This window comes from Orbicella franksi, chromosome 9, assembly GCF_964199315.1.
Source record: "Orbicella franksi chromosome 9, jaOrbFran1.1, whole genome shotgun sequence".
Taxonomy (NCBI): Eukaryota; Metazoa; Cnidaria; class Anthozoa; order Scleractinia; family Merulinidae; genus Orbicella; species Orbicella franksi.
In genome coordinates, this window is record NC_138153.1 from 4,160,502 (window position 1) to 4,182,300 (window position 21,799).

General features: G+C 39.3%; 3 protein-coding genes and 1 long non-coding RNA gene across 6 annotated transcripts in view; 2 read left to right on the forward strand and 2 right to left on the reverse strand.

Moving 5' to 3' along the window:
* Positions 1-21,799, forward strand: part of LOC145497233 (uncharacterized) — a 66,657-nt gene that overhangs the window by 27,569 nt on the left and 17,289 nt on the right. The gene's annotated exons all lie outside the window — the stretch shown is intronic.
* LOC145497196 (tyrosine kinase receptor Cad96Ca-like) lies at positions 134-4,375 on the reverse strand. 2 transcript variants are annotated; one of them, XM_081477005.1, is made up of 5 exons: positions 3,835-4,375; positions 3,078-3,218; positions 2,142-2,332; positions 954-1,076; positions 134-403 (listed from the first exon to the last, which is right to left on the reverse strand). In XM_081477005.1, exons 1-5 carry the CDS (start codon positions 3,914-3,916, stop codon positions 329-331), a joined length of 612 nt encoding a protein of 203 aa, XP_081333131.1. In that variant the 5' UTR covers positions 3,917-4,375; the 3' UTR covers positions 134-328. The 2 variants fall into 2 exon arrangements, with proteins under 2 accessions (XP_081333131.1, XP_081333133.1); XM_081477007.1 differs by lacking the exon at positions 3,835-4,375 and adding an exon at positions 3,701-3,805.
* Positions 6,942-13,012, reverse strand: LOC145497567 (uncharacterized). Its single transcript, XR_014050700.1, has 2 exons — positions 12,141-13,012; positions 6,942-7,394 (listed from the first exon to the last, which is right to left on the reverse strand). It is a non-coding gene; the product is annotated as an uncharacterized LOC145497567 (long non-coding RNA).
* LOC145497231 (uncharacterized) lies at positions 15,642-20,660 on the forward strand. Of its 2 annotated transcripts, XM_081477047.1 has the most exons (5): positions 15,642-16,010; positions 16,834-17,292; positions 17,708-17,755; positions 19,312-19,425; positions 20,099-20,660. In XM_081477047.1, the coding sequence occupies exons 1-5, from the start codon at positions 15,944-15,946 to the stop codon at positions 20,215-20,217; spliced, it is 807 nt and encodes a 268-aa protein (XP_081333173.1). In that variant the 5' UTR covers positions 15,642-15,943; the 3' UTR covers positions 20,218-20,660. The 2 variants fall into 2 exon arrangements, with proteins under 2 accessions (XP_081333173.1, XP_081333174.1); XM_081477048.1 differs by lacking the exon at positions 17,708-17,755.

The following is a 21,799-nucleotide window of genomic DNA, read 5'->3' on the forward strand; positions in this document are numbered from 1 at the left end:
CTCCACCTATGAAATGAAATTGCCTTTTTCAAGCGTCAAAATACTTTAGCATACATGCTAATTGATGACACAACACGGAGCGGTTTTCAATTGAGTGTTGTAAAACCAAAACCAAAGTGTTCACTCTGGCTAATCACAAAGGGCACAGACGATCGAATGAACCAATCAAAACTTTAAGAAAATACATGGAGCTGACGCGAAACGCGAGAAAAGGAGTACGAAAGAGTCGCGACTGGTTTTGATTTCACTTCTGACTGGATAAAAACGAGGCGGGAGTTTCTCAAGCCAATCGTGTAGCCTCGAAATGCCAACCTTGATCTCTTTCAACTTACACATCACTTTTTGTGGTATGAACTTGACTTGTTAATGACTCAACTGCCATCCACTTTACAGGCATCAGGCCCTTGAATTAATGACAATAAAACCAAAAATAAACAAAAAAAAAGATACAAATGGCTGGTGCAGATGAAACTCGAAAAATAGTACCGCAAAAGCTCGTGCTGTGGACTGTTTGAGGCTGAGCACCCTAAGGTACCAAAACCGATTTTTTAACCCCTAAAAGGTACGACGAACATTCCCGTCCATTTTATATAGGAGATCCCCCGGGCGTTGTTGAGTACGTTAGGGCGAAAGAGTCGCAAGCCGCGCAGAAGGACTTAACCTCTACAATAATGAAATTAGGAATCAATTGCGGTGAAACCAGACAGCAATACTCTCAATGATCAGCATGGTTAACGGAAGTTCCCACAGGCCCCATGTTTTGTTCCCTTTTGGATTCTCTTCTCCTTCGGCCGGTTCCCAGATCTCGGTCGCTCACTCGTGCTTCACATTCGCCAATTAGCTTTAGGGAATTTGCTGCTAACGTTCTGCAAGTTCTGAGAAGTGAAATAATCTTGGGAACTTTGCCACAGTTAACCAAAGAAGATAAGCACTCACCACGCATGCGTACTTACGTTAGACCTTCTGACATAAATTTCATTTCGCCCCAGATCTCTCGCCATTCCAAAATCTGTGATTTTACATCGCAGGCCTTCACCAACTAACACGTTCCTCGCGGCCAGATCTCGGTGAATGAGCTGTAGGGAGTAAAACATTTGCCACTTTAGAAAAGAGAGAAAACAATCTGGGTGAGTCTTGTATGTTCCGCAGTGGCTTGTCAACACTGAAAACAGACTATGAGAAGCCATATTGTTCCCAGTAACTGGTCCACAAGTAACCGTGAGATGATACCCACCGCAGTTTTCGTCTTGTTTCGAACGCGACGAATTGAAAAGTATGTTATCTGGCGGTTCATTTTCAGTTCAATAAAACCCTTAATATGGCCACTTCCTGCATAACCCAATCTTCTACCGCCTCAGATTGGCATGCGGTCACTGTTCCCTCCTGAGATGTGGCCAAATTAAATTTGCAAAAGTGCATTTAGCAGTTATTTATCTTTGTACGTATTTTTATCTTACCCCTGTAAATATTTATTATCATTATTAAACCTTTAAGTCCAACGTTATAGTTAGTCTGTATACGGTTGTGAAACATGGCGTATGACTAAAAGAGATGCGACCAAGCTAGACGTATTTCTACATAAAAGTCTGAGAAAGCTTATGAAGATCTATTGGCCTATGAAAATATCAAATGAGGAGATTCGAAAGCGGGCCAACATCAGTACCATCAGTGAGCAAATCTTCCGGCGGCGCTGGAAGTTTATCGGCCACGTTCTCAGAATGGATCCAAATAAACATACCAAGACAGCATTAACATGGGCCCCAGAGGGAAGAAGAGGTCGTGGCAGACCGAAAGAGACTTGGTGGAGAACCGCAGAAAAAGAAAGAACAGCATTGGGTTTTGGCTCATGGAGCGAGGCAACAGTGGCTGCTCGTGACCGTGTGACATGGCGAAGGAGAATGTCTGGCCCTATACCCACATAGGGTTATGGTCGAAGAAGAAACAACGCTATATAAGAAGTAAATTATAAGAAATAAATTATAAATGTGCGTCTGTTAAACTTTGAGTATTGAAATAAATGCGTCACAAATATGAGAACAGTACATAAGCGAAAGAGAAATGGAAGAAACAGGGAGCAAAAACGTATGAAAGCGATATTACTAGTAACATTCGATAGCACAAATCTCTACACTACAACAGACCTTCTGAGCCGAGATGAATTCCATCCCCCGAGCGATATCAGATGCGAATTTGTAAAGTTGTTGTGTTGGTATTTTCTGTGGAACGTCCGCACCTCTTAAGTTGTAATAATCATCTGTTTCTCCTTTGCTTTTCTTTAAATATCCCAGAAGATCCCCGTGAGGAACAAACTCCAGGATGACCAGAGGCGGCCCTGTGGATAAAGAACCATAAAGTCATCTGTTGCTTCAAACTGACGATCTAATAACAAAACAGACGTCTCTTTCCGTGCAGGGAGGTCAACTGAGCATACAATTCAAAAGTAGTGCCATCAGCATCAATTTCCCTTTTTTTAAAGTACCCTGCGTAGCTGGTGGGATTGTTCGCGCTGGGGCAAATTTGGCGGCGGGAGAGCGTCTTGGCTGCGAGGATAATGGTACGTGAGGAGCGGCTTGTGCAGCTCGATTTAACGGTTTTGTCACTCGAGCGAACAAGAGCACCGCCAGTCACGCAGGCTACTTCATTGGAATAGATTAGAAAATAGCCCAAAGAAAATACGCGCTCTGATTGGTTGAGAATTTACATTTTGGTGATGAAAGTAAACAAGTTGTTTTCTTGTTTTCGTCGCGGTGGTTACTAACAGACATAGAAAACATGTTCTCCGTGTTTCTATTGGGTGATAGAAACACTAGTGAAAGTTTTGGAGAACTCGAAAAAGTCGTGGGAGCATTCGCCTGTGGACTTGTGTTGAGCATTTCTCGCTCTCCTAAACTTCCACTTGTGTTTGTATGACTTGATAGAAACGCGTACGGAACATGTTTTCTATTTTTTAAGTATTGCCTAATTGTATGACCTCTCCTCAGATTTTAGCGACTTAAAATTTCTCTTTAAAAATGATGATTATGACTATTATCGACCATTATAACCGTTATAATAATTTCAATGGTTTACAAACTCACTAAATTCTTTTCTTCCTTTACATCGAATGACGTCCTTAGTAAAACAGCCCAGCAATTGAATCACGTTTGGATGAGGTTTAAGTTTCTTCAGCAAGTCCAGCTCAGACAAGAGATCCCTGAGATCTGATTTCGACGAATTTTCTGTAACAGATGTATCATAAGTGCGGACATTAATATTACTACAGTAGAACACCGCCTTACAGCCACCTCGTTAATACGGCCACCTCGTTATATAAAATAGCCACTTTATTCTGGCCCAAGCAAAAGCTCAGTTAGTCGTTTTCTTCTACAAAGAATTCCTTTAAAACGGCTACCCCGCTAATACGGCTAGATTTTGTTGCCGGTTGGTGATAAAGTGACCGCTATAACGAAGTGGCCGTAAAGGGGTGACCGTAAGGCTTCGTTCCACTATTCTAGGTGATATAAATATCTTTCCTTAATTTCTCTGGAAACCATGAAATAACTAAGGAATAGTTGTAAATAAACAGACATTGATTTGACAAAACTCATTACTTTAATTTTAAGTCAGTTAAAAGTTTATAACTGACTTAAATATATCTTAATATTTTATATGTCTCCGAGTTGATGCTATTTCTACAATAATTTAATGTTATCTTAGTTACCTTTTAACATTTTAACAGCTACAGCGGACCACTCTTTGTCACCCGCCACGTCAAACGCAGCGCCCTTTCACACTTGACCAAACGAACCACCGCCGATCCTTTCAAACAAGGATAGCTGATCACGTGACACTTACCAATTAGTGTTAGAGAGGACTGGCGTGTATGGTGACTTGATCCCGTCAGGACGTCGCAAGGAGTTTTGGTAAGGAGTTTCATTCTGATATCCGTGCTCCTGTATGTGACGGGTTCTCGTTTTAGGAATGACGTGATTTGATTGGTTGGCAGAGTTGAGGCTTGCGCAGTGTTGAGCTACCTCTGTGTCATGTAAGGGATTTGATTCTGAGAGTGTTCCAGTTAACGTCGAATGCTTGCATTGAAACAAGTTGCCGGTTTCTCTTCTTCTCAAACTTTTGACTCTTGGTTTAGGTTGAGGGCGCTTGGGGGGTTGGGTTTGAGCTTTTCCATGGCGCATGCCTGTGTTAATGGTTTCGCCTTGCATATTATCAGGGTCCACTGGTTGAAGATAACCGTCCATTTCAGGTATCTGGATTTTCCTGCATTCTTGATTTTCCTCTCGCACAACACCAAATGCACTAACCTCTTCCGTTTCCGTGGCAATTTTCGTCTTTGCAGGATGCCTTCTTTCGTGGATGACAGGCTTGTGGATCTTTTGATTCTCTTGACTCCTTTTACCACTCCTGTGATGAGCAAACGTCGAGAGTGCCTCTATTGGGTTTGATTTGCTAACATGGCTACAGACTCTCCTATTAAAGAGGGTTACCTCCATCCAGATATTACACGCCTACACTACCTGAGAGGACCAATAACGGTAATGGACAAGCTAATCAAGATTTTCAAAGTATTGGACTGGTTATGGGGATGCTACCGATCTCACATCTCCGTGGTTTGACCAAACCAGGACGAAAGAGCTGCCATTCGATGAAGTTAGGTGTGCGGATGCGTACGTGAGATTTTTGGCCAAACATGTGCTCTTAAAGGAGCTAAGTCACGGTTTGTGCATTTTGAAAATCTTAGCCTAAATATTTTAAGCTCGTCGTTTGTAATCCGTGTCAATTTTCTCTATCTTTAACTATCCTTGTTCTTGACGACCAGTACATACCCTTTCACGTTTTGGTGCCCTGTTTGATCTGGAAGAAACGGACAGAAGTTATTCATTACACTTGATGTCAAACCTAGGTGGTCGCGCACGGGAGGTGGTCGCTTACGAGAACTTAGACCATACTGTCCATACTGCATGGGTCAAAATTTTGCCTCATTAGCATATATGGGAACTTTACAGACTTTCCTCATGCGTCAATGACGATCTAAAACCAGGTAATAACTCTTAGTAACCACAAAAATAAACTTTCATGGTTCGCTCCTGATAAACTACCTAATAAGGCTTACCGGTAAGGAACGATTCTCACGATACTGGTCGAGATTGCTCCACTCTTTGAACAAGTGGGCTAGCTGGATATTATATCTGTAAATTGTTTTTCCCACTTACTTTTGCATGTAATTATTTGTTATTTATTGCTGTAAGTGCAGGTCCTCATCAGCATTTGCTGCCATTTGTTGACCTGCTTTACCAAATAAAGAATGCATATATGTGGGGATTCACCGTTGAGTCAGGAGTGATCACGATTATAACAAACGCCGCCGGGCGAATTGTTTAAACAGTGTGACAAAATATTTCATTTATAAGGTGGCTCAAAACAGTTTCCACCACTGAGATTTTGATGGGTGGTTACAACCACTCTTTATCACTAGGTGCTACAGTTATGGTATCAAAACACTGCCCAGTGTGTGCCACCTTAAATGTTGGAAAATTTAAGGTGGCTCTGAACCCGACCTACAGAATTTTTTAAACTTTGCCAAAAGTTGCGTTTTATCATGCTTATTAAAAGTTGATAATATAAAAAAAATGCAGAGTTCTGTTTTTGAATTATACGACTCTAAAGCTGTAATTAAGGGTGTTTTTAGGAGGTCATGCTGTTGCTATGGTAACCTATTGTGTCACGAAAATGACAACAACGTGTTCACCAATGATTGGGCAGTTTTTTGATACCATGATAGTAACATCAAGTGATAAAGAGTGGTAATAACGACCCATCAAAATTTAAGTCCTGGAAACTGTTTTAAGCCACCAAGAAGTACTTTTTTCCGTTGTTCAAACCCTCGTTAATTGTATTCATTGACACTTGCTCTTTTTTGATTTTGTTTCCAAAATCTATTCTACTCTGACATAAACTTTTTTATTTCCACCCTGGAAACCGCAGAAAAGAATAAGTCAATTAATTTTCACCGGAAGTATGAACTTTGGGAGCTCAGATTTTTCGGGAAAATTGTAACTCATTTTTTCATATAAACAACATGCACGCGCGATATCCGTTGTTAATTACGTTTTGCCGAAGAAAAACTGTTAAAGTTTATGTCTATTAAGGACACACACTTGGTTCTCAGTGACCTTACTTTGGCAGTCTGGTCTTTGATGATGCTGGTAAACGGGCAAACGCCTTCGTGTTGTTTCGCTGCCCGCTTGCAATCATATACGTTTGTAATAATTAACTCTTCCCATATGCAGTCGGCAACACGACAAGTACGTCTTGATCATACTTTCAACTGCTATTTCCTGCTCCCTATTTAGTTTGAAATTTAACCAGAAATAGACTGGAACTTTGTTAAAACATCAGTAATGCGCGCACTCAACTCTTCCTCTGACTCCAAATGTGGACGACTTGTTTTTTATTGTGCGGTAAATGACCTACTCTATGGGGGTTTAATCGCCCGTTATCAAAGACTCCCCTGTCCCCGCCCCGATCGCTTCGCTCTCTGAATTCTTCTGTTTCGCGCTTGCCGAAAATTTTTCCGTCCTCGCCGGGAGTCTGTTCGCAGGCTAGAGATCAGGGCGCCTCTTCAACAGACTGGTGAGCCTGCTCGCAGGCTAAGTTCGACTTGAGTTTAGAGTGTTAAAATAGCACGCTGTTTTCACCAGGAAAAACAAGCAATTTTCTCGCCAACATGACGGAAATTCACGCCAAATACCTCGCGATATCGCATAACTTGTCCTGGTAAATGCCGCAGCCAATCACATTGTGCGTAGTGGCAAAAGCCTGCCAAAGAGTCGGGCAATAGTAGTTACCAGGCGCTCGCATCGCGGTTTTGTAAATATACAAAAATTTTCGAGTTTTTAGTGTTGTGAGTGGTCTCGAAAATAGAGCATGATAAAGATTGAACCCACCTTTTGACGTTTTTCCCGCAGTGAAGTGGACAGGGTACCTCTGTCAAACAGCAAGTTGTTTCCTTGTGGCTTTCTTCGTTTGCCCTTCTAAAGACGATTCCACATCCACACACCACGTCTGCCATTAGGCATGTCGCTTTGTGGGCGTCTCTATCCTTACGTTTTACGGCGATGCGGCACTGCTTGCAACTGATTTCAATTTCTTGACAAAGTTCTATATGATTTCTTGCCGAATGTAACGGGAATGTCCCCTGACACCATTTACATTGCCCGTCAACCATAGTCAGAAAATTGTTGGCCAAATGGTTTTTACAAAAGGCTTTCACAGGGTCTCGACACTTCTCACATTTTATCTGCTTTCCTGAATTTTCTGACTTAAAAATGTTGACACAGAATCCACAAAAGGTATGCCCACATGGTATAACCAATTCAGCGTCTAACAACGGATTCCTGCTGTAAAAGGAAAAAAGAAAACATGAAATGTCGGGAAATCACTGCATACCGGCGTTCAGTTTTCTATTTCACCGATTATTCATTCTCCCTGCACCATTCGGATTTAACTTACCAAACATCACACAGGTACTGCTCTTGAATTTGTTCGTCGAAAGTGATGTGGTTGAAGACAATTTTTGACGGAGAGAGATCCATGCTTGTGCGTTTCCCAATGTCTCGACCTTTTTCAGGTTTTCTCGAAGACCGAATGTAAAATGATTCCCTTTCAATCATGTCACATTCCGTCCGATAACAGAGTGACATTTTACAGCTAGGTGTTTGTACGGAGCATTCTTTTTAGTGCCGCACTCTTTATCGCCCTGGCGCCGCCTTTTTTTTTTCCGCCCAGCGCACTTTTTTTTTACCCTGGTCTGACTTTTAACCAGCGTAACTCTTTTTTTACAATTGCGTGACTTTTTTTGTTCTAACAAGAACGTTTTTTTTTTAAGACCTCCCTTTTGTGAACGAAATTACCGAAAGCGGCGAGGCTTTTTTTAAAATGGGTCTTATATTAATTGCTTCACGTAAAAAATGGTTGGTTTGACCGGTGGCTCCCAGCCAAATTCACTTCAGTGAAAGGGATTTTCTTGTGGTCATGAAACAAGCTGCAAGTGCATTTGTCTATAGACAAGGCATATAATATTGAAAATATAATTAAAAAGCTATTTACAATAATAATAAAACTATAAGAAAAATATAAGAAAAAATAGTTTCTATGGAAGGAGCAGTCCCCAACTGAAGACCAGGTACAGAGATGGTCTATGACAAAGATAGAACTTAACAGTGAAAAATAAAAGTTGATGACAAAGGTCTTGAAAGTTGAACACTAGAAAAACAAGAAAAGGGAGCAACAGGGCAAGTCGATTGAAATAATAAGCCCGAAATTTAATCGTTTTACACAAAGTAGTTTTTGGCGTAATACTGTGGTTTTGCGTTAAGCGTGTACGCCCCTGTCTTACGAAGGTATTGTAGTCATGAATATTTAAATTTATGAGTCCTTAACGGGCCTTGCAAAAAACACTAGGTCTTTGACTTCTCTATAATAAATTTATGGTAGTAGCGTAGCGGTCAGATCGGTAACGATACTTGTAGGAGGTGTCCCTAAGGCCTCCTCCAAACGTAGTGCTACTACCGTGCCAAGCTCAAATGACTGAATTTGGCCCGACAGTGGCATGACAAAAAAACGGCAGTGGTTTCAAACTTCGAATTTAATTCAGTCGCCCCGAGGATCGGAAAAAGTTTGCTCTGCTGCAGACCATTTGAAATGCTAGAAAGTAATGGGAGATGATGCAGCATATCATGCATTCAATTCGGCACGGCAAGAGCACGCCCTTTGATGTCAAGTCGCGCTACTGCCGTGCTAAGTAGTCGTGCCGAACTCAATTCAGCCTGCCGAACTGAGTGGTTTTAAACGTCGCGCTACTGTCGAGCTTAAGTCGAATTTAATTATTGAATTTGGTTCGGCACGGCAGTAGCACGTTTGGAATAGGCCTCTGGTTTTCAAAATCCATCTTGTTGCTCGCCTTTGTACGCTCTCGATTTTGTCTTTTTTTGCGTGACATGAAAAGGAGACCACACCTGTGAGGCACAGGAAAATTTGAAACTTGACCAAGGACAGGTACAAGGAAAAAGTTGTAGGTTAAAAAAGTTAAAAGTTGTAATTTAATTAATGTGACTTTCGTTTTTTACTGACGTGTGAGTAAATTTGATCGTCTTGACGATACGTTGATTCAGTAGCTCGTCAATTCGAAATCTGAGAGATCTTTGCTGTATGGTTGAATCCTGTGATTTCAGTGCTTTCTGATCGACACCACGTATAAGTATAATTCTCCGTTCCTTGCTTTTCTCAGTATGTATAACGCACTTTGGAATTCCTTTCCATTTAGAATGATATCAAGACATGAATGAAATATTTGGATATATAAGATTCACTTTTTCAGTTTTCAGTTTTTTTTTCTGATTGTTTAACATCATTTGTTTGAGTTTATTTTTAACTTAATATAAGATTAGATATTTTCAAAGAGTATTGCTACACTTGAAATTTGTTAATGGCGTAATATTTGTAAACATCAGTATTAAACTTTTGAGGTTCCAGCTTCCAGCAACACGGGATCTGTGGAAAATACGGCGTCCCGCTTGTTTTAGCCAAAATGTGAATTTATTTTTCTCTTCTTCCTCGAAATTTCAACTTGGCAGCGAGGCCTAGCGAACAAGAACAAAGGAAATTGAATGACCGATCTATTTTATCGCCTTCGCTCTACCTGCCGTGAGATGGCTTCTGTCCTTGTTTTTGGGTGAAGTTCGCAGTTTGGGAAAAAAATTATTGAAAATGCTTCGCAGACATCTGTTCTGGAAAACTTCTTCTTTGTGACTGATGGTCTTCGTCATCCTCCAACCAATTTTAATGTGTAATAAAATGATCAAGGTGGTATGGTACCGTAAAATGGACCAAAAAGTTTGTTTAATTATGTTGAAGAAAGATCAATTGTGTGCTATTGCACTCAACAAGAGAAAATAAATTTTGAAAGTTTTACTCAAAATGGTGTTTTATAGTATTGACGCCAAAACGTCCTGCTCTTTTACATAACAAGATTTGACTGTCAAATAAGCACATCGTGCAAGTTTCTGTTTTGTTTTGTGCAATGAACCTAAATTTTGACAGTTAACTCTTACTTTCAGTGCTTTTTACAGGCTTTATTTGGAAGTAACAGTCGGTACAAAAGAAAACCGGTGAGAAAAATGCACCTTAAGTTTCTTTCACGAAAAATTAAGGATTTAACAAGTCACAAATAGCGGGGGGAAGCAGATTGGATCTCGGGGGAGGGGGCGCAATGGTTGTTCCGCAGTTGTGGAAAATATTCCTTTTCATAAGGGAAATGAATGAGCCTGTGATGGCAATTCGAGGCAACACTTTTCACAACTAATTACACCAATCGAGTTGCACATGTCTTTAAAGTTTTTTTTCTAAATAGTTTCGTTCATATATGTTAAAAGTAATCTATATTTTTGGTCACGTTCTTATAATAAACAGCCGTTTCTATGGCCGTTGCTACGTGAAAAAAACTTATACCACTGTGTACTTTCCTTAAATTTCACACTCACCTAGAAGAAAATTCGGCAAGATCGTTTCAAAATGTTTTTGTCAAGTTCTCAAGGGTCTTAAATCTTGTATTTCCAAGAAATTGAATTTTTCAGGAACATCGCCATATCTTAGGGTACCATAGCCCCTTAAGGCGTTGTTCTTGAGTAATCTTGAAAGGTCTGATTGTGGTTTTCTGGTTGATGCTCCTCGAGCTACACGATCACCGAAGCGAGGCCAAAACCTTGCATCCCTTAAAAGTGCGAGTTTGTATTTCTTGCTCTCAATCTCCGCCGGTAGACTCCTTTAATTAAAGGTAAGTAAAGTGTTCAGCCTCTTCGATCGCTTTACAGTTCTAAGTGTTTGCTTCCCTGGTCCTAATATTTTTCCTGCGGTGTGTTTGCTCAGCAAACGACCAATTACAGATAAGGAAATGAAAATATTATTTTACCTTCACAACTTTTGTAAGACTTATGATATTGAACTGTAATCGTTTTGTTTTAATTAGTTGGTACACGACCCCACAAGCTGAAAGCGTATCGTGTTTAAGTTAAAGCATTAGAGCACTTTTTCCGTGTTTACATAGCCTCATGTAAACACGAGGGAGGTCGAGAGAATTCGAGAGAGTTATGCAAAACCATAAGGTCATTTAACTGAGTTCATATATGGCAGGTGTCCTGCATACTGCTAGGATCAACGCTATCGAAGTCATCGTGAGTAGTGATAAGTTAATAAAGATGGTGAATTTTAAGCTCGGTAATGACATGTGCCCGGTATTCGGGAGGTCATGGGTTCGATTCCTGTCGGGGACTCAGAATTTTTCTTTGTCCCACGCTCGTGTCATGTTGATTAATTCACCTTCACATTTCATTACCGAGCTTAAAATTCACCATCTTTATTAACTTATCACTACTCACGATGACTTCGATAGCGTTGATCCTAGCAGTATGCAGGACACCTGTCATATATGAACTCAGTTAAATGACCTTGCTGTCCATGAGTTCTCGTAGCTCAGCGGATAGAGCGCCCGCCCGGTGTGCGGGAGGTCATGGGTTCGATTCCTGTCGGGGACTCAGAATTCTTCTTTGTCCCACGCTCGTGTCATGTTGATTAATTCACCTTTACATTATGAAAATTATTGCTAATTATTACTATAACTGCTGATTTTTGATTAAACTAAAGCGATCTTGTCACCTGTTTCAAATATGAATTTATAAATGTATGTTGGCTAATTTTCATAATATTGACAGTGGTATACAATGTACAGAGTTGCCTTGTGACCAAGCTTTCTTTGTATCACTGCAGTGTATCAATTTTTATTTTTTGTCCTTAATTCTGTCTGAATTTATATCGAAAAATAATCAGTTTATAGCACTGTGAAATGTGGCCCATACTGCTTTAACTTCAATAGGCATATCACCACTTTTTTGATTTTCATGAACACTTGGCCATTCAATTTGACAGTCACTGACAAAGACACCCTTAATCTCTAAAGGTACACCCCCAGTTTGCAAGGAGGAAATTTGTAAATATGATACAAGGTTTTCCATGCCTTCAGTGTAAAGCAAAGTGCTCTAAGTATCGATGGTAAATAATAGCAGTAAGAGACATTCCTACACATTGCTTACCAGCATTTTCACCAAATACTTCATCTCCTTGACTGAAATCAGCAGACACAGTTCTTGTAGGGTCCACTATATTGAATATTGCAGGCCCTGGATTTTCCTCCACATCATTTGCCAACCGTAACAACAATGGTATGTAGACATTGTAGTACATAAATTGGGTAAACCAAAACACTACCTCATTCCACATTTCGCATTGTCCAACAACTTGTTTCAATGTTGGTAAATAGAAGACATTCATGTAAAACATCATTAGCATTACATTCTAAATACAATCCTTGAAATGCGACAAAGCATCTTTTCTTTTAAGGAAATTGTCATGAGAGCTAATTCTTGATCGGTGGGTCTAAAATACTGTTAGCTGGTCACTGGTCACTGGTCACTGGTCACTGGTCACTGGTCACTGGTCACTGGTCACTGGTCACTGGTCACTGGTCACTGGTGACTGGTCACTGGTGACTGGTGACTGGTCACTGGTGACTGGTAACTGGTAACTGGTGACTGGTAACTGGTAACTGGCAACTGGCGACTGGTGACTGGTAACTGGTGACTGCAGGTGACTGGTGACTGGTGACTGATAATTGTTGACTGATAATTGTTGACTGATAATTGTTGACTGGTAACTGTTGACTGGTGACTGGTGACTGGTGTCTGGTAGATTAGATATTCTGAAATGTCCCTTACTACCGATGCAGTACACTAAGCACCGATGCAGTAAACTTAGTGTACCTTAGTACACTTATAGAAAAGATTATTTGTCCACACGCGCATTGTGAAGTGAAGTTAAATTTTCATCCATGATTCCTTCTTTTGTCACTCTTTCAACTTATTCTTTCAACAACAAAATTTAATATTCAAAGGTAAATGGTAGTGGGTGGCAGGTAGTGGATGGTCATATTTCATATTCAGTTTTACTTGTTTGTTTACTGTTATTGTTAAAGTTATTTCAAAATCAATAGATCACGTTTCAGATTAATCAATTTTTTATAACTAGTATAGAATTACAGGTTGACGTTTATCAACTACTGATTCTATTATACGGAATAATTTCTTAGCCCCAATAAGATATAATGTGAACTACACAATCGTTTTTAGTTATCTTAGGTTCGTTTTCACCAGCTGTGTTCTCATTCAGAGGATATCTGCTTGTCGGATGAGTAACGTCCAAATGTCAGACGTCGTGGGTCATAGTCTGGTTAATGTGAAAATATCTTGTAAGTCGTTTTAGATACATGTATTAATTGCTGTCAACGGTTGGTTGGGGTCTATTGTTATGAATTGCAAAAGAGAATGTTTATTGATTTATATTCTTTTTTGTTGGAATTAAAGTTTTTGTAAATTGATTGGCATTAATGCGTTTTGGTCCCCCTACCTAACCAAATTCCAGTGACCAGTGACCAGTCATCAGTCACCAGCTATCAGTTAATACTTAACAGTGACCAGCTACCAGTTATTAGTTACCAGTTACCAGTTACCAGTTACCCGCGATCAGCTACCAGTATTTTAGACCCGCCAATTCTCGATCGGTATTGTCCAACAGAGATTCCCATATTACTTACTTCTGACGAAATCGTGGGCTAGCAGACTCTTGTCAACGTACTGTGTGTGGATGGTTTGTCCAATTCGATTCAACAGCAACAACAGCATTAGGGCAACACAAGCACTGCAGGAGAGTCTCTTGCTTTCAAATAAGTTCAGAGGCTTTCAAATGCGTTCAGACACTTTCAGATATTCTCAGATATTCTCAAGCAGGTCTGCTGAGCAGATTCAAGCCGGTAAAATCTTGGCTTCCGAGAGTCAATAATGACTCCTAAGTTTCAATGTGGCGCATTAACCAACACCAAAGGTCCAGACCGTGAAGTGTTGGCCTGTGAGAGCACAACTCCTCGCTGTGATATCCGCACTTAGAAGACAAGCCGACTGTAGGAAAGCCGGCATGTGAAATCCAAGCAACAAAGATGAACGAATAACTAGATAAAAAACGATCTTCGACAACGTGTTACACTCATAAATACAAAATGGCCGCTGAAGCTTTGAAGCTTACTTAACTTAGCCGAACGTAGGCTACTGTATGATCCTCACAAGTGATTTTCAACCAACTGGAATTTCCATAATTAAGCTTACTTTGTTGTCTACCTGGTAAATACATGCCGAGTTCATAAACATTGAAGGTTTCACAAGCAAATCGAGGGAATTGAAATAGCAAACGGCTAGACGGCATAGTGGGTTGTCAAGCGTGACTTTCTAAGAAAAGGCTCAAAAAAGACCGTTCAAGATCATACATAATTTAGCCGTCATGATTTCGAGGCTCCTCTGCAAAAATTCGATCGAGAACTCCTCGCTGAAATATCTTTTGAATCCTCTTGAACCAACTGCTGTTCAAAACTACTTGGATACTTTGTTTACATGTGGAATCAAGAGGTTCTCAAACTAACCGGCTTAACTGAGACAAGTTCAGTGTTGCGTTTCTACTCATCTTAAGACTAAATTTAGTTCCGACTGAAGCTGAAATAACGTTTGTCCATGGGACTCTTGTATCGTAGTTTCGTTGTACTCTTCGCTCTAGTGAGTAGTAACTTACCACCATCCATTTTCACCTCAGGTAAGAAAAATTCACTTTGATTATTATTTAGGGGGACATAATGGGGGTTCTGAACACCGCAAGAAAATTCGGCTTTAATACTGCATTATCGCAAATGACATCACAAAATACCGCAACACTTCAATCGGCCGGGTCAAAATTCAATGTCATACCGAAACCACTACTCTGTATGTCCCGTTTAGAGCAAATAACACGGAGATAGCGACTAGGAATTTGTAATTTTCGATTTAGACGAAATAAGCAAAATAAGTAACATCCATTCGCGTGTTTGCTAATTATTAACTAAAAATAACTTACCCTTTTCCAATGGGAAACTGGAAAAGGCATCGGAAAACGTTGAAGAACCTGGAGGATAATTTTTAATGCCGTCCAAAATGTTAAAAAACCGCATCCCGCAGGCTCGGAGAATACCGCAATACCGCAATTCAAAATTAAAATTACCGAAATACGGCAAGAAAAATTGTCGAATACCGCAATACCGCAAACCCTAATGTCGCCCTCATTGTTGACTTGGCCACTGGTCCGGGGCGGGGGGGGGGGGGGAGAGGTACTTTGGGAATTTCTGGGTGGGGATGTGCCGCTGGGACCCTGGAACACTTAGCCTATACCAGAGCTAGTTCAGCTGAATTTTGCTACCCTGAATTTTGCGACACTGTTGAGGCTGGTTTGCGTATATTTAAACTCGCCGATTTGATTTTTTTGTATTTTTGAGAGGCAATTCCTGGTTTCCTTAGTCTTGATAAAATCTTCAACCAACTGGTCAGTTCTGTGAAAAATGATACCCTATTTTAGGCCCAAACGCTCTGATTTATACACCCTATCCTAGAGTAAACTGCTTGAAAACCATACCCTTCACAGCGGCACATACGTACCTGTATAGCCCGTATATGGCAGTACCCCCCCCCCCCTTCCGCGCAGGGTCACTGGGCACTTCCGCTCTCTTTACTGCAGGGCTGTTTACTGTGGCCTGTTGCAATTTGCTGAAATATTTTGCCTTCAACGTGACAATGTAATACACCTTATACATTTGTATACATCAGTATACAAAAGTCCCCTTTGTCGGTCCACGCTCCCCTACCCCCTCCCTCAGTTCCACTAACAGACACGTGCTCGGAACTCTAAAATTTTATTGGACAACATTGTTGCACAAGTACAGCACACCCACGCGCCTGCAGCACACCGAAGTGCGTGTCTACCTGCGATTATGGGAATTCAAAGATGTTTTTACCAGTTTTTTTTGGTTCTTATGGCGTGGATGTTGATCTCTAAAGGTAAGTGTTTGTAGCAACTGGAATTGAAACAGCTACAAGTAGGATGAGACGAAATAGTAGCTATGTCAGCAGTTGGTAACTTATCGAGTGACTTTTTTCACCTCACAATCGTATGCGTTTCTATGAAGTGTCATCCCTTAACCTAGACATCCAATCGTTTCCCCATGAACGTTAATTTCACTCTGACTTCATGTGAATGTGTAGCGAGGTGAAATTCGAATGTTCTGCAGCTTGTGAGTGTGATGGTTAACAGTTTGATCCAGTGAAAATAAACGAGGAACGTTTGACAGCTTGGCTTGACTACCTGTAAATACAAAAATGTATGACGTTTAGATTTAATTCACTTTAATAAGACATATACAGTGGAAACGACTAGATTTCATACTGATGGTTCCAGATAGGGCCCGCATTTCGAGTCATCAAGACACGGGTAACATGTGTCTCGAACGAATTCTCTGAAACCAAACCAGGATCGTTAACCTCTAACAAGTGTTTCAGCTTTGTACGTTATTTTAGAAAGTCGAACCTTTTTTAAGGCCTTGTATTGAGCGGCCAATTTCCAATGTAAGTACAGGTTCGACTGTGTTAGATTTACAAGCCTAAGGTTTAGTTTTCAGTCTATACGATATGCTAATTTGTGGGGCGAATGGTGACAGTTAATTCCTACTCTTTTGAGCCTTAAATTAATCAATTGTTTTCAAAAAAAAAAAAATTTTATTACAATTATTTTATTTTATTTAAAAAATCATCAGGCAGTTGTGGTCTTGATCATGTATTTGAATCTTAAATTGTAGCTTGAAACTTGCTGTTTTATATCTTTCAGGTCAAGCTACAGAAGAATTGCGGGATTATGAAATTATATATGTTCCTAAAGGAACAAATTACCCTCTGATCATAAGCAGCAACACGCCACTGACCAAGACACATTGTGCCCACCTTGAAGCACATGTGCTTCTGATGAAAGAGGGGAATGTTTCTCCTAGTAGATTGGCTTCGATCCCTCTACAAGAATTGAAAACAGACTCCATTATTACAGGGGTGATAACCAACCACACCAAAGAGAAGTTTCAGCTAGGAAAGGTTTCTTTCCTGTGCATTGTGAATAGGACAAGTACAAACCATGATGAGTTCAATCTTCATCTAAAGCTTGAGATTGTGATTCCTGAAGCAGCTACAGTCCATCCATTATTTGATAAAGTTGATTTGGTGGTGAGATGCCTGAAAGGAAATAACGTCATAAGACATGAAGCTGGGCACTATCGCCTGGTGTACAATGAAACAAGTAAGTTCCAATCTTCAGCAGAGCAATATCTGTTCGAGTAACATTCACTAGCTTGGTAATATCTGTAGTGACATGAGTATGTCTCTTGAACATTAAACAGCCAATCTGCATATATATACATGTAAATCGATCCTGCGGTCAGCTCAGTGGGTTTTTTTTTTTTTTTTTCCAGAAAGTTTACATATAATTGTAATTTCCCAGCATTCATTAGCATCCAATAGACATTTTTACCGATGTCACACAATATCAACAATTCTTCGTAATTTTCATTGAAAAAAATCAATCTCTTGCATAAAAGATTAGCCCTAATCTCCATTATCTACAGATGGGGTAAAAATTGCCTGTAGTGAGCAGTTTAGTCCTTAAAGCTTTTAAAATAATGACTAAATATTAATTATACTTAAATCTCTCGCAGAAAAGATCAGTCCCACTGAAAGACTTACCAAATCTCCATTATCTACAGGTGGGGCAACAAATTTCTGCTTTCTTAAGTATATGTCAGTTAATCATCAGTTGGTAGTATTATATTCTTGATCATGCAGTATTTGTATACATTTGCAAATCTAATCTCCTAGAAAATGGGGACAGTCTTGACTACTCTTAACTTTGCTGCAATTTATGCATTTGTTTTAACTGGCTTGATTAGTAGACATTTAATCTACGTCCACGAGAAACATCCACCAAAGCTGCAGCAATTGGCTTGCTGGCAAAGCAAAATTTTTAATTCATTGTTCCAAAATAGCATGTATTTCAAGCAGTGCATATTTATTATTTAAACTAATTTTAACCATTAAAGATAATTAGCATGAAATCTTTTTCCTTAATTTAGTTCTGCCATTTCTTTGATTATTTTTAATTTTTTATTACCTTACTTGAGGCCATTTTGTAAACCACTTTGTGATGTTGTTGCAAGGCTTCTTCATTTAAAGAGTAATTCATTATTGCTATTATTTCTCTCTGTCTGTCACGTTTGTGGGATATTTTAAACAGGTGTAAGTCCCTTTGATCAAGTCCCAGTGTAACCAAATGAAAATAAACTGATCTTACATGGGTAACAATTCAGTAATTACTCTCGTGTAGTGGAATCATGGGACACAAACAAGGTCATGTGACAGAGCACATGGAACTAAGTCGAGATCGAGCAAGAGAACCAAGATCTTCTTCATGCGTTTCACGAGTATCGAGTATTGTCAGAACTTCCTGTTTATCGTTCAGAATGTAAGTTGCATTTCTTAACATTTTGTCTTCATGTCAGCTAATTCCCCCAACAACGTAACGTCTGCACTCGGGGGGGGGGGGGGGGGTGGCTACTCCCTTTTATAGGTTATATAGGCATGTGTGGTCCCAAAGGGTATGGTTTTTCAGCTGTTTTAGTCATCAATAGGTTATCGATTTTGGTCATAAATACAGTATGGTTTTTGTACTTTAGTTTTCAAAGGGTATGTTCTTAAGAAGAAGCTACTTTTACATCATTATTAAAAAGAATATCAACAATTAAATTAAGGAAGCCCTTCACAGATTATGTTAAATGACAATTTAACATTGATCTGAACTAGCTAGGGAACTAATTATAAGGCAGTTATGAAACACTGTTTTTGATTTAAGGGTCACTCACTTACTCAATCCTGCAATGCCCAGTGGCACATAGGGTATCAAATTTTTGGGTAGGGAAAATCACAGATTTTGGTCATAAATAGGGTAAGGATTTTGGGAAGCGGGCCAGCCACCCTCACCCAATTTTTATGGGAGTAATTTTTTTGTGCTAATATATTAATTTATGACAGGAAATAATGACCTGCTGAACGAAATACCAATGATTAAGAATTAGTAATCTGAAACCCATCTAAATGGGCACTGATAAACTTGCACTCAGTTAACATAATTATACCAATTGCTAGTAAATTAGGATCAAAACACCTTAAATTGGACATGTTGGCTTTTCTCAACTCTAAATATTCAACTAATAATAGATACAGTACATGCTGAGAACAAATGTTAAAATATACATTTCATTTGTAGGTCAGAGTTCACCTTTAAATAGCATTGGCTTTACACAGGCATCACAAAGTCTTGGCTTGCCAGCAACTCCAAGTCCTGACACAGGTCCTTCAGAGGAGAAGGAAAATCTTCCAGGTACAGATCATGTACAAAAAAAAATGTTTTGTCTTGTGGAATGTATTGATCAACTGTCCTACACTGCAGCTTGGATCATCATTTTAAAGTCAAACGTTAAAATAAAACGTTGTCCATTGCTATAGCTTATTTGCCAAGTTTTGCCAAGTTTCGGGTTTTAATTCATTTTTCAAAATCTTTCATGATACATACATTAATATCACTGTTATAACTGGCCTCCAGACAACTCAAAGACATTTTCTATTAGGAGGAATACCTGTCACAATTGTCATGGATCAAAACTCACTAACTCCCTAGCTAATAACTCAGGGCACACAAAACTCACTCACAAAATTAATTCCCTAGCTACGGAAACAACTACAACTATTGAACTTTTGACTCACATGTGATCAAAATGTAAATAGTGTACCCAATTAGTTTTTTTTAAGTTAAATACTATTGACGCTTAAACAAAGTCTTTCATTCATCCATTCATCCATCCATCCAATTCCATCCATCCACCCACCCACCTATCCTTGGTGTTTGGGTGTGCGGGCACACATGCAGTGTGCTGTATTTAGCGCGATTTATGTAGCTGGCAAAACGCTACTGAGAAAAAGCATTATTTACCTTAATACAGTACATAATATATAAGTGCAATTCAGTTTTAATCTGTATTTCAATCTTTTCATAGATGGGAAGAGAAAAACGGATGGACATCTTGCCTTGTATTTTGTCCTCGCAGCTGTATTTATAAGCTTGATGTGGCTTAGTATTCGACTAATATTATCAATGAGGTCTGCAGTCAGTTAATTGCCACATGACTACTTCAGAATCTGTAAAAGAAATTACATTTTCCTGCTGAATCCTACAGGTAAAGAAAAATATTTTTCTATCAAAGCGCAAGATGTTTCAATTTGACGTCAACTTTCTTTATAAGACAGTGTTCAGTTAAGGCTGCTATTTTTCATAATTTGTGATTTTTGGAAACTTGAGGATTCTCAACCAAGCTAAATTTCATATTGTTTTTCAACATGTTCTCAGACTTAACCAACACTTTGCCTGTCGTTTCATTTGTAATTTGTTTTGAAAACCCAGGCATTTTAAAGAAAAAATGGAAAACAATTGCTGAGCAACTGGGACTGTTGATGGCCAGTTTTACATGTAACAAAACTAGAGATTACATTTTGTTGTGGATTTTATAATTAAGCTTGTAAAGTTATTCCCTTATTTATTAAAGTTTGAAGCAACTGTTTGGCAGTTGAGTAATTAAAAAAAAAAAAAGACGTGTCAGTATTTCATTTCATTCAGATAGGAATACTAGTTGTATTAATTGCAGTTAAGTCATCTTAATTGAATTGTGAAACAAGCACTCGTGAAAAAGTACCTAAGTTATGTATATTAATTATGGCGGTTGAATGGGCGGCGTCGACAAAATCTGGATCGGACCGGACCGGATCACGGATCGGATCACGGACCGGATCACGGACCGGATCACGGATCGGATCACGGATCGGATCACGGATCGGATCACGGACCGGATCACGGATCGGATCAAGGAAAAAAATTCAAAATTTTGTTGAGCAAATTGCACTAGAGTGACTACTGTGAGCAGAAAGTTTTATTTAATTCAGGTGTGATATTCCTTTATTGTTTCATTATATCAAGCCAACTGGGAGCTGGTCACAGATGAATTTTTTTCAGGCTGTTGGGTTTTGATTGCGATGATCAATCATGTCTTCATATCTTTCTCCGCAGTTCAGATAAATGATATTTCCTGTATTCACTTGCATCAAAGGTAAACTGTCATAGAACGAGTCAGTATGGTAATAATAGGACGAACGTATGAATAGAAACACAAAAACTAAAAACACTAAAAAATTAAACACCTGATGATTTCAAACAATTTCCGTTTTTGAGACAAGTCTATACTTTTACAAGATGTGAGTTTGGAATACGATATTTCGCACTGGAATAAAACGAAACAAACCATTTGTATTTCAAGGAAATATAGCTGTTTTACAAAAAATTCTAGGAATGACATCGATAGTGTGAACGATAACGCAACTCGAGAATAAACAACATTTTAGGAGTTACGTCACGAGTTTTAGAGTTATTTTTAGGGTCGTAAAGAGTCGCCTTTAAATAGAATAAAACCTTAAAATGATCGTGTTCTAGGATAGAAAACACTTAAGAGGCAAGAACAAATCAAAACGGAATGAGGATCGTTAAGGATGGCAAAGATTAACGGGGATTGCAAATGACGAACTTGAAAAACTAGGCTAGTTTTTTCAAGATGTGCAAATCGTGACGTAGCTCCTTCAAAGCAAGTCGTGTCCTCAAGCTTTCGTACGTAAGTTTTCTCATTAACTGTAACGCCAACTGTAACGCTCAC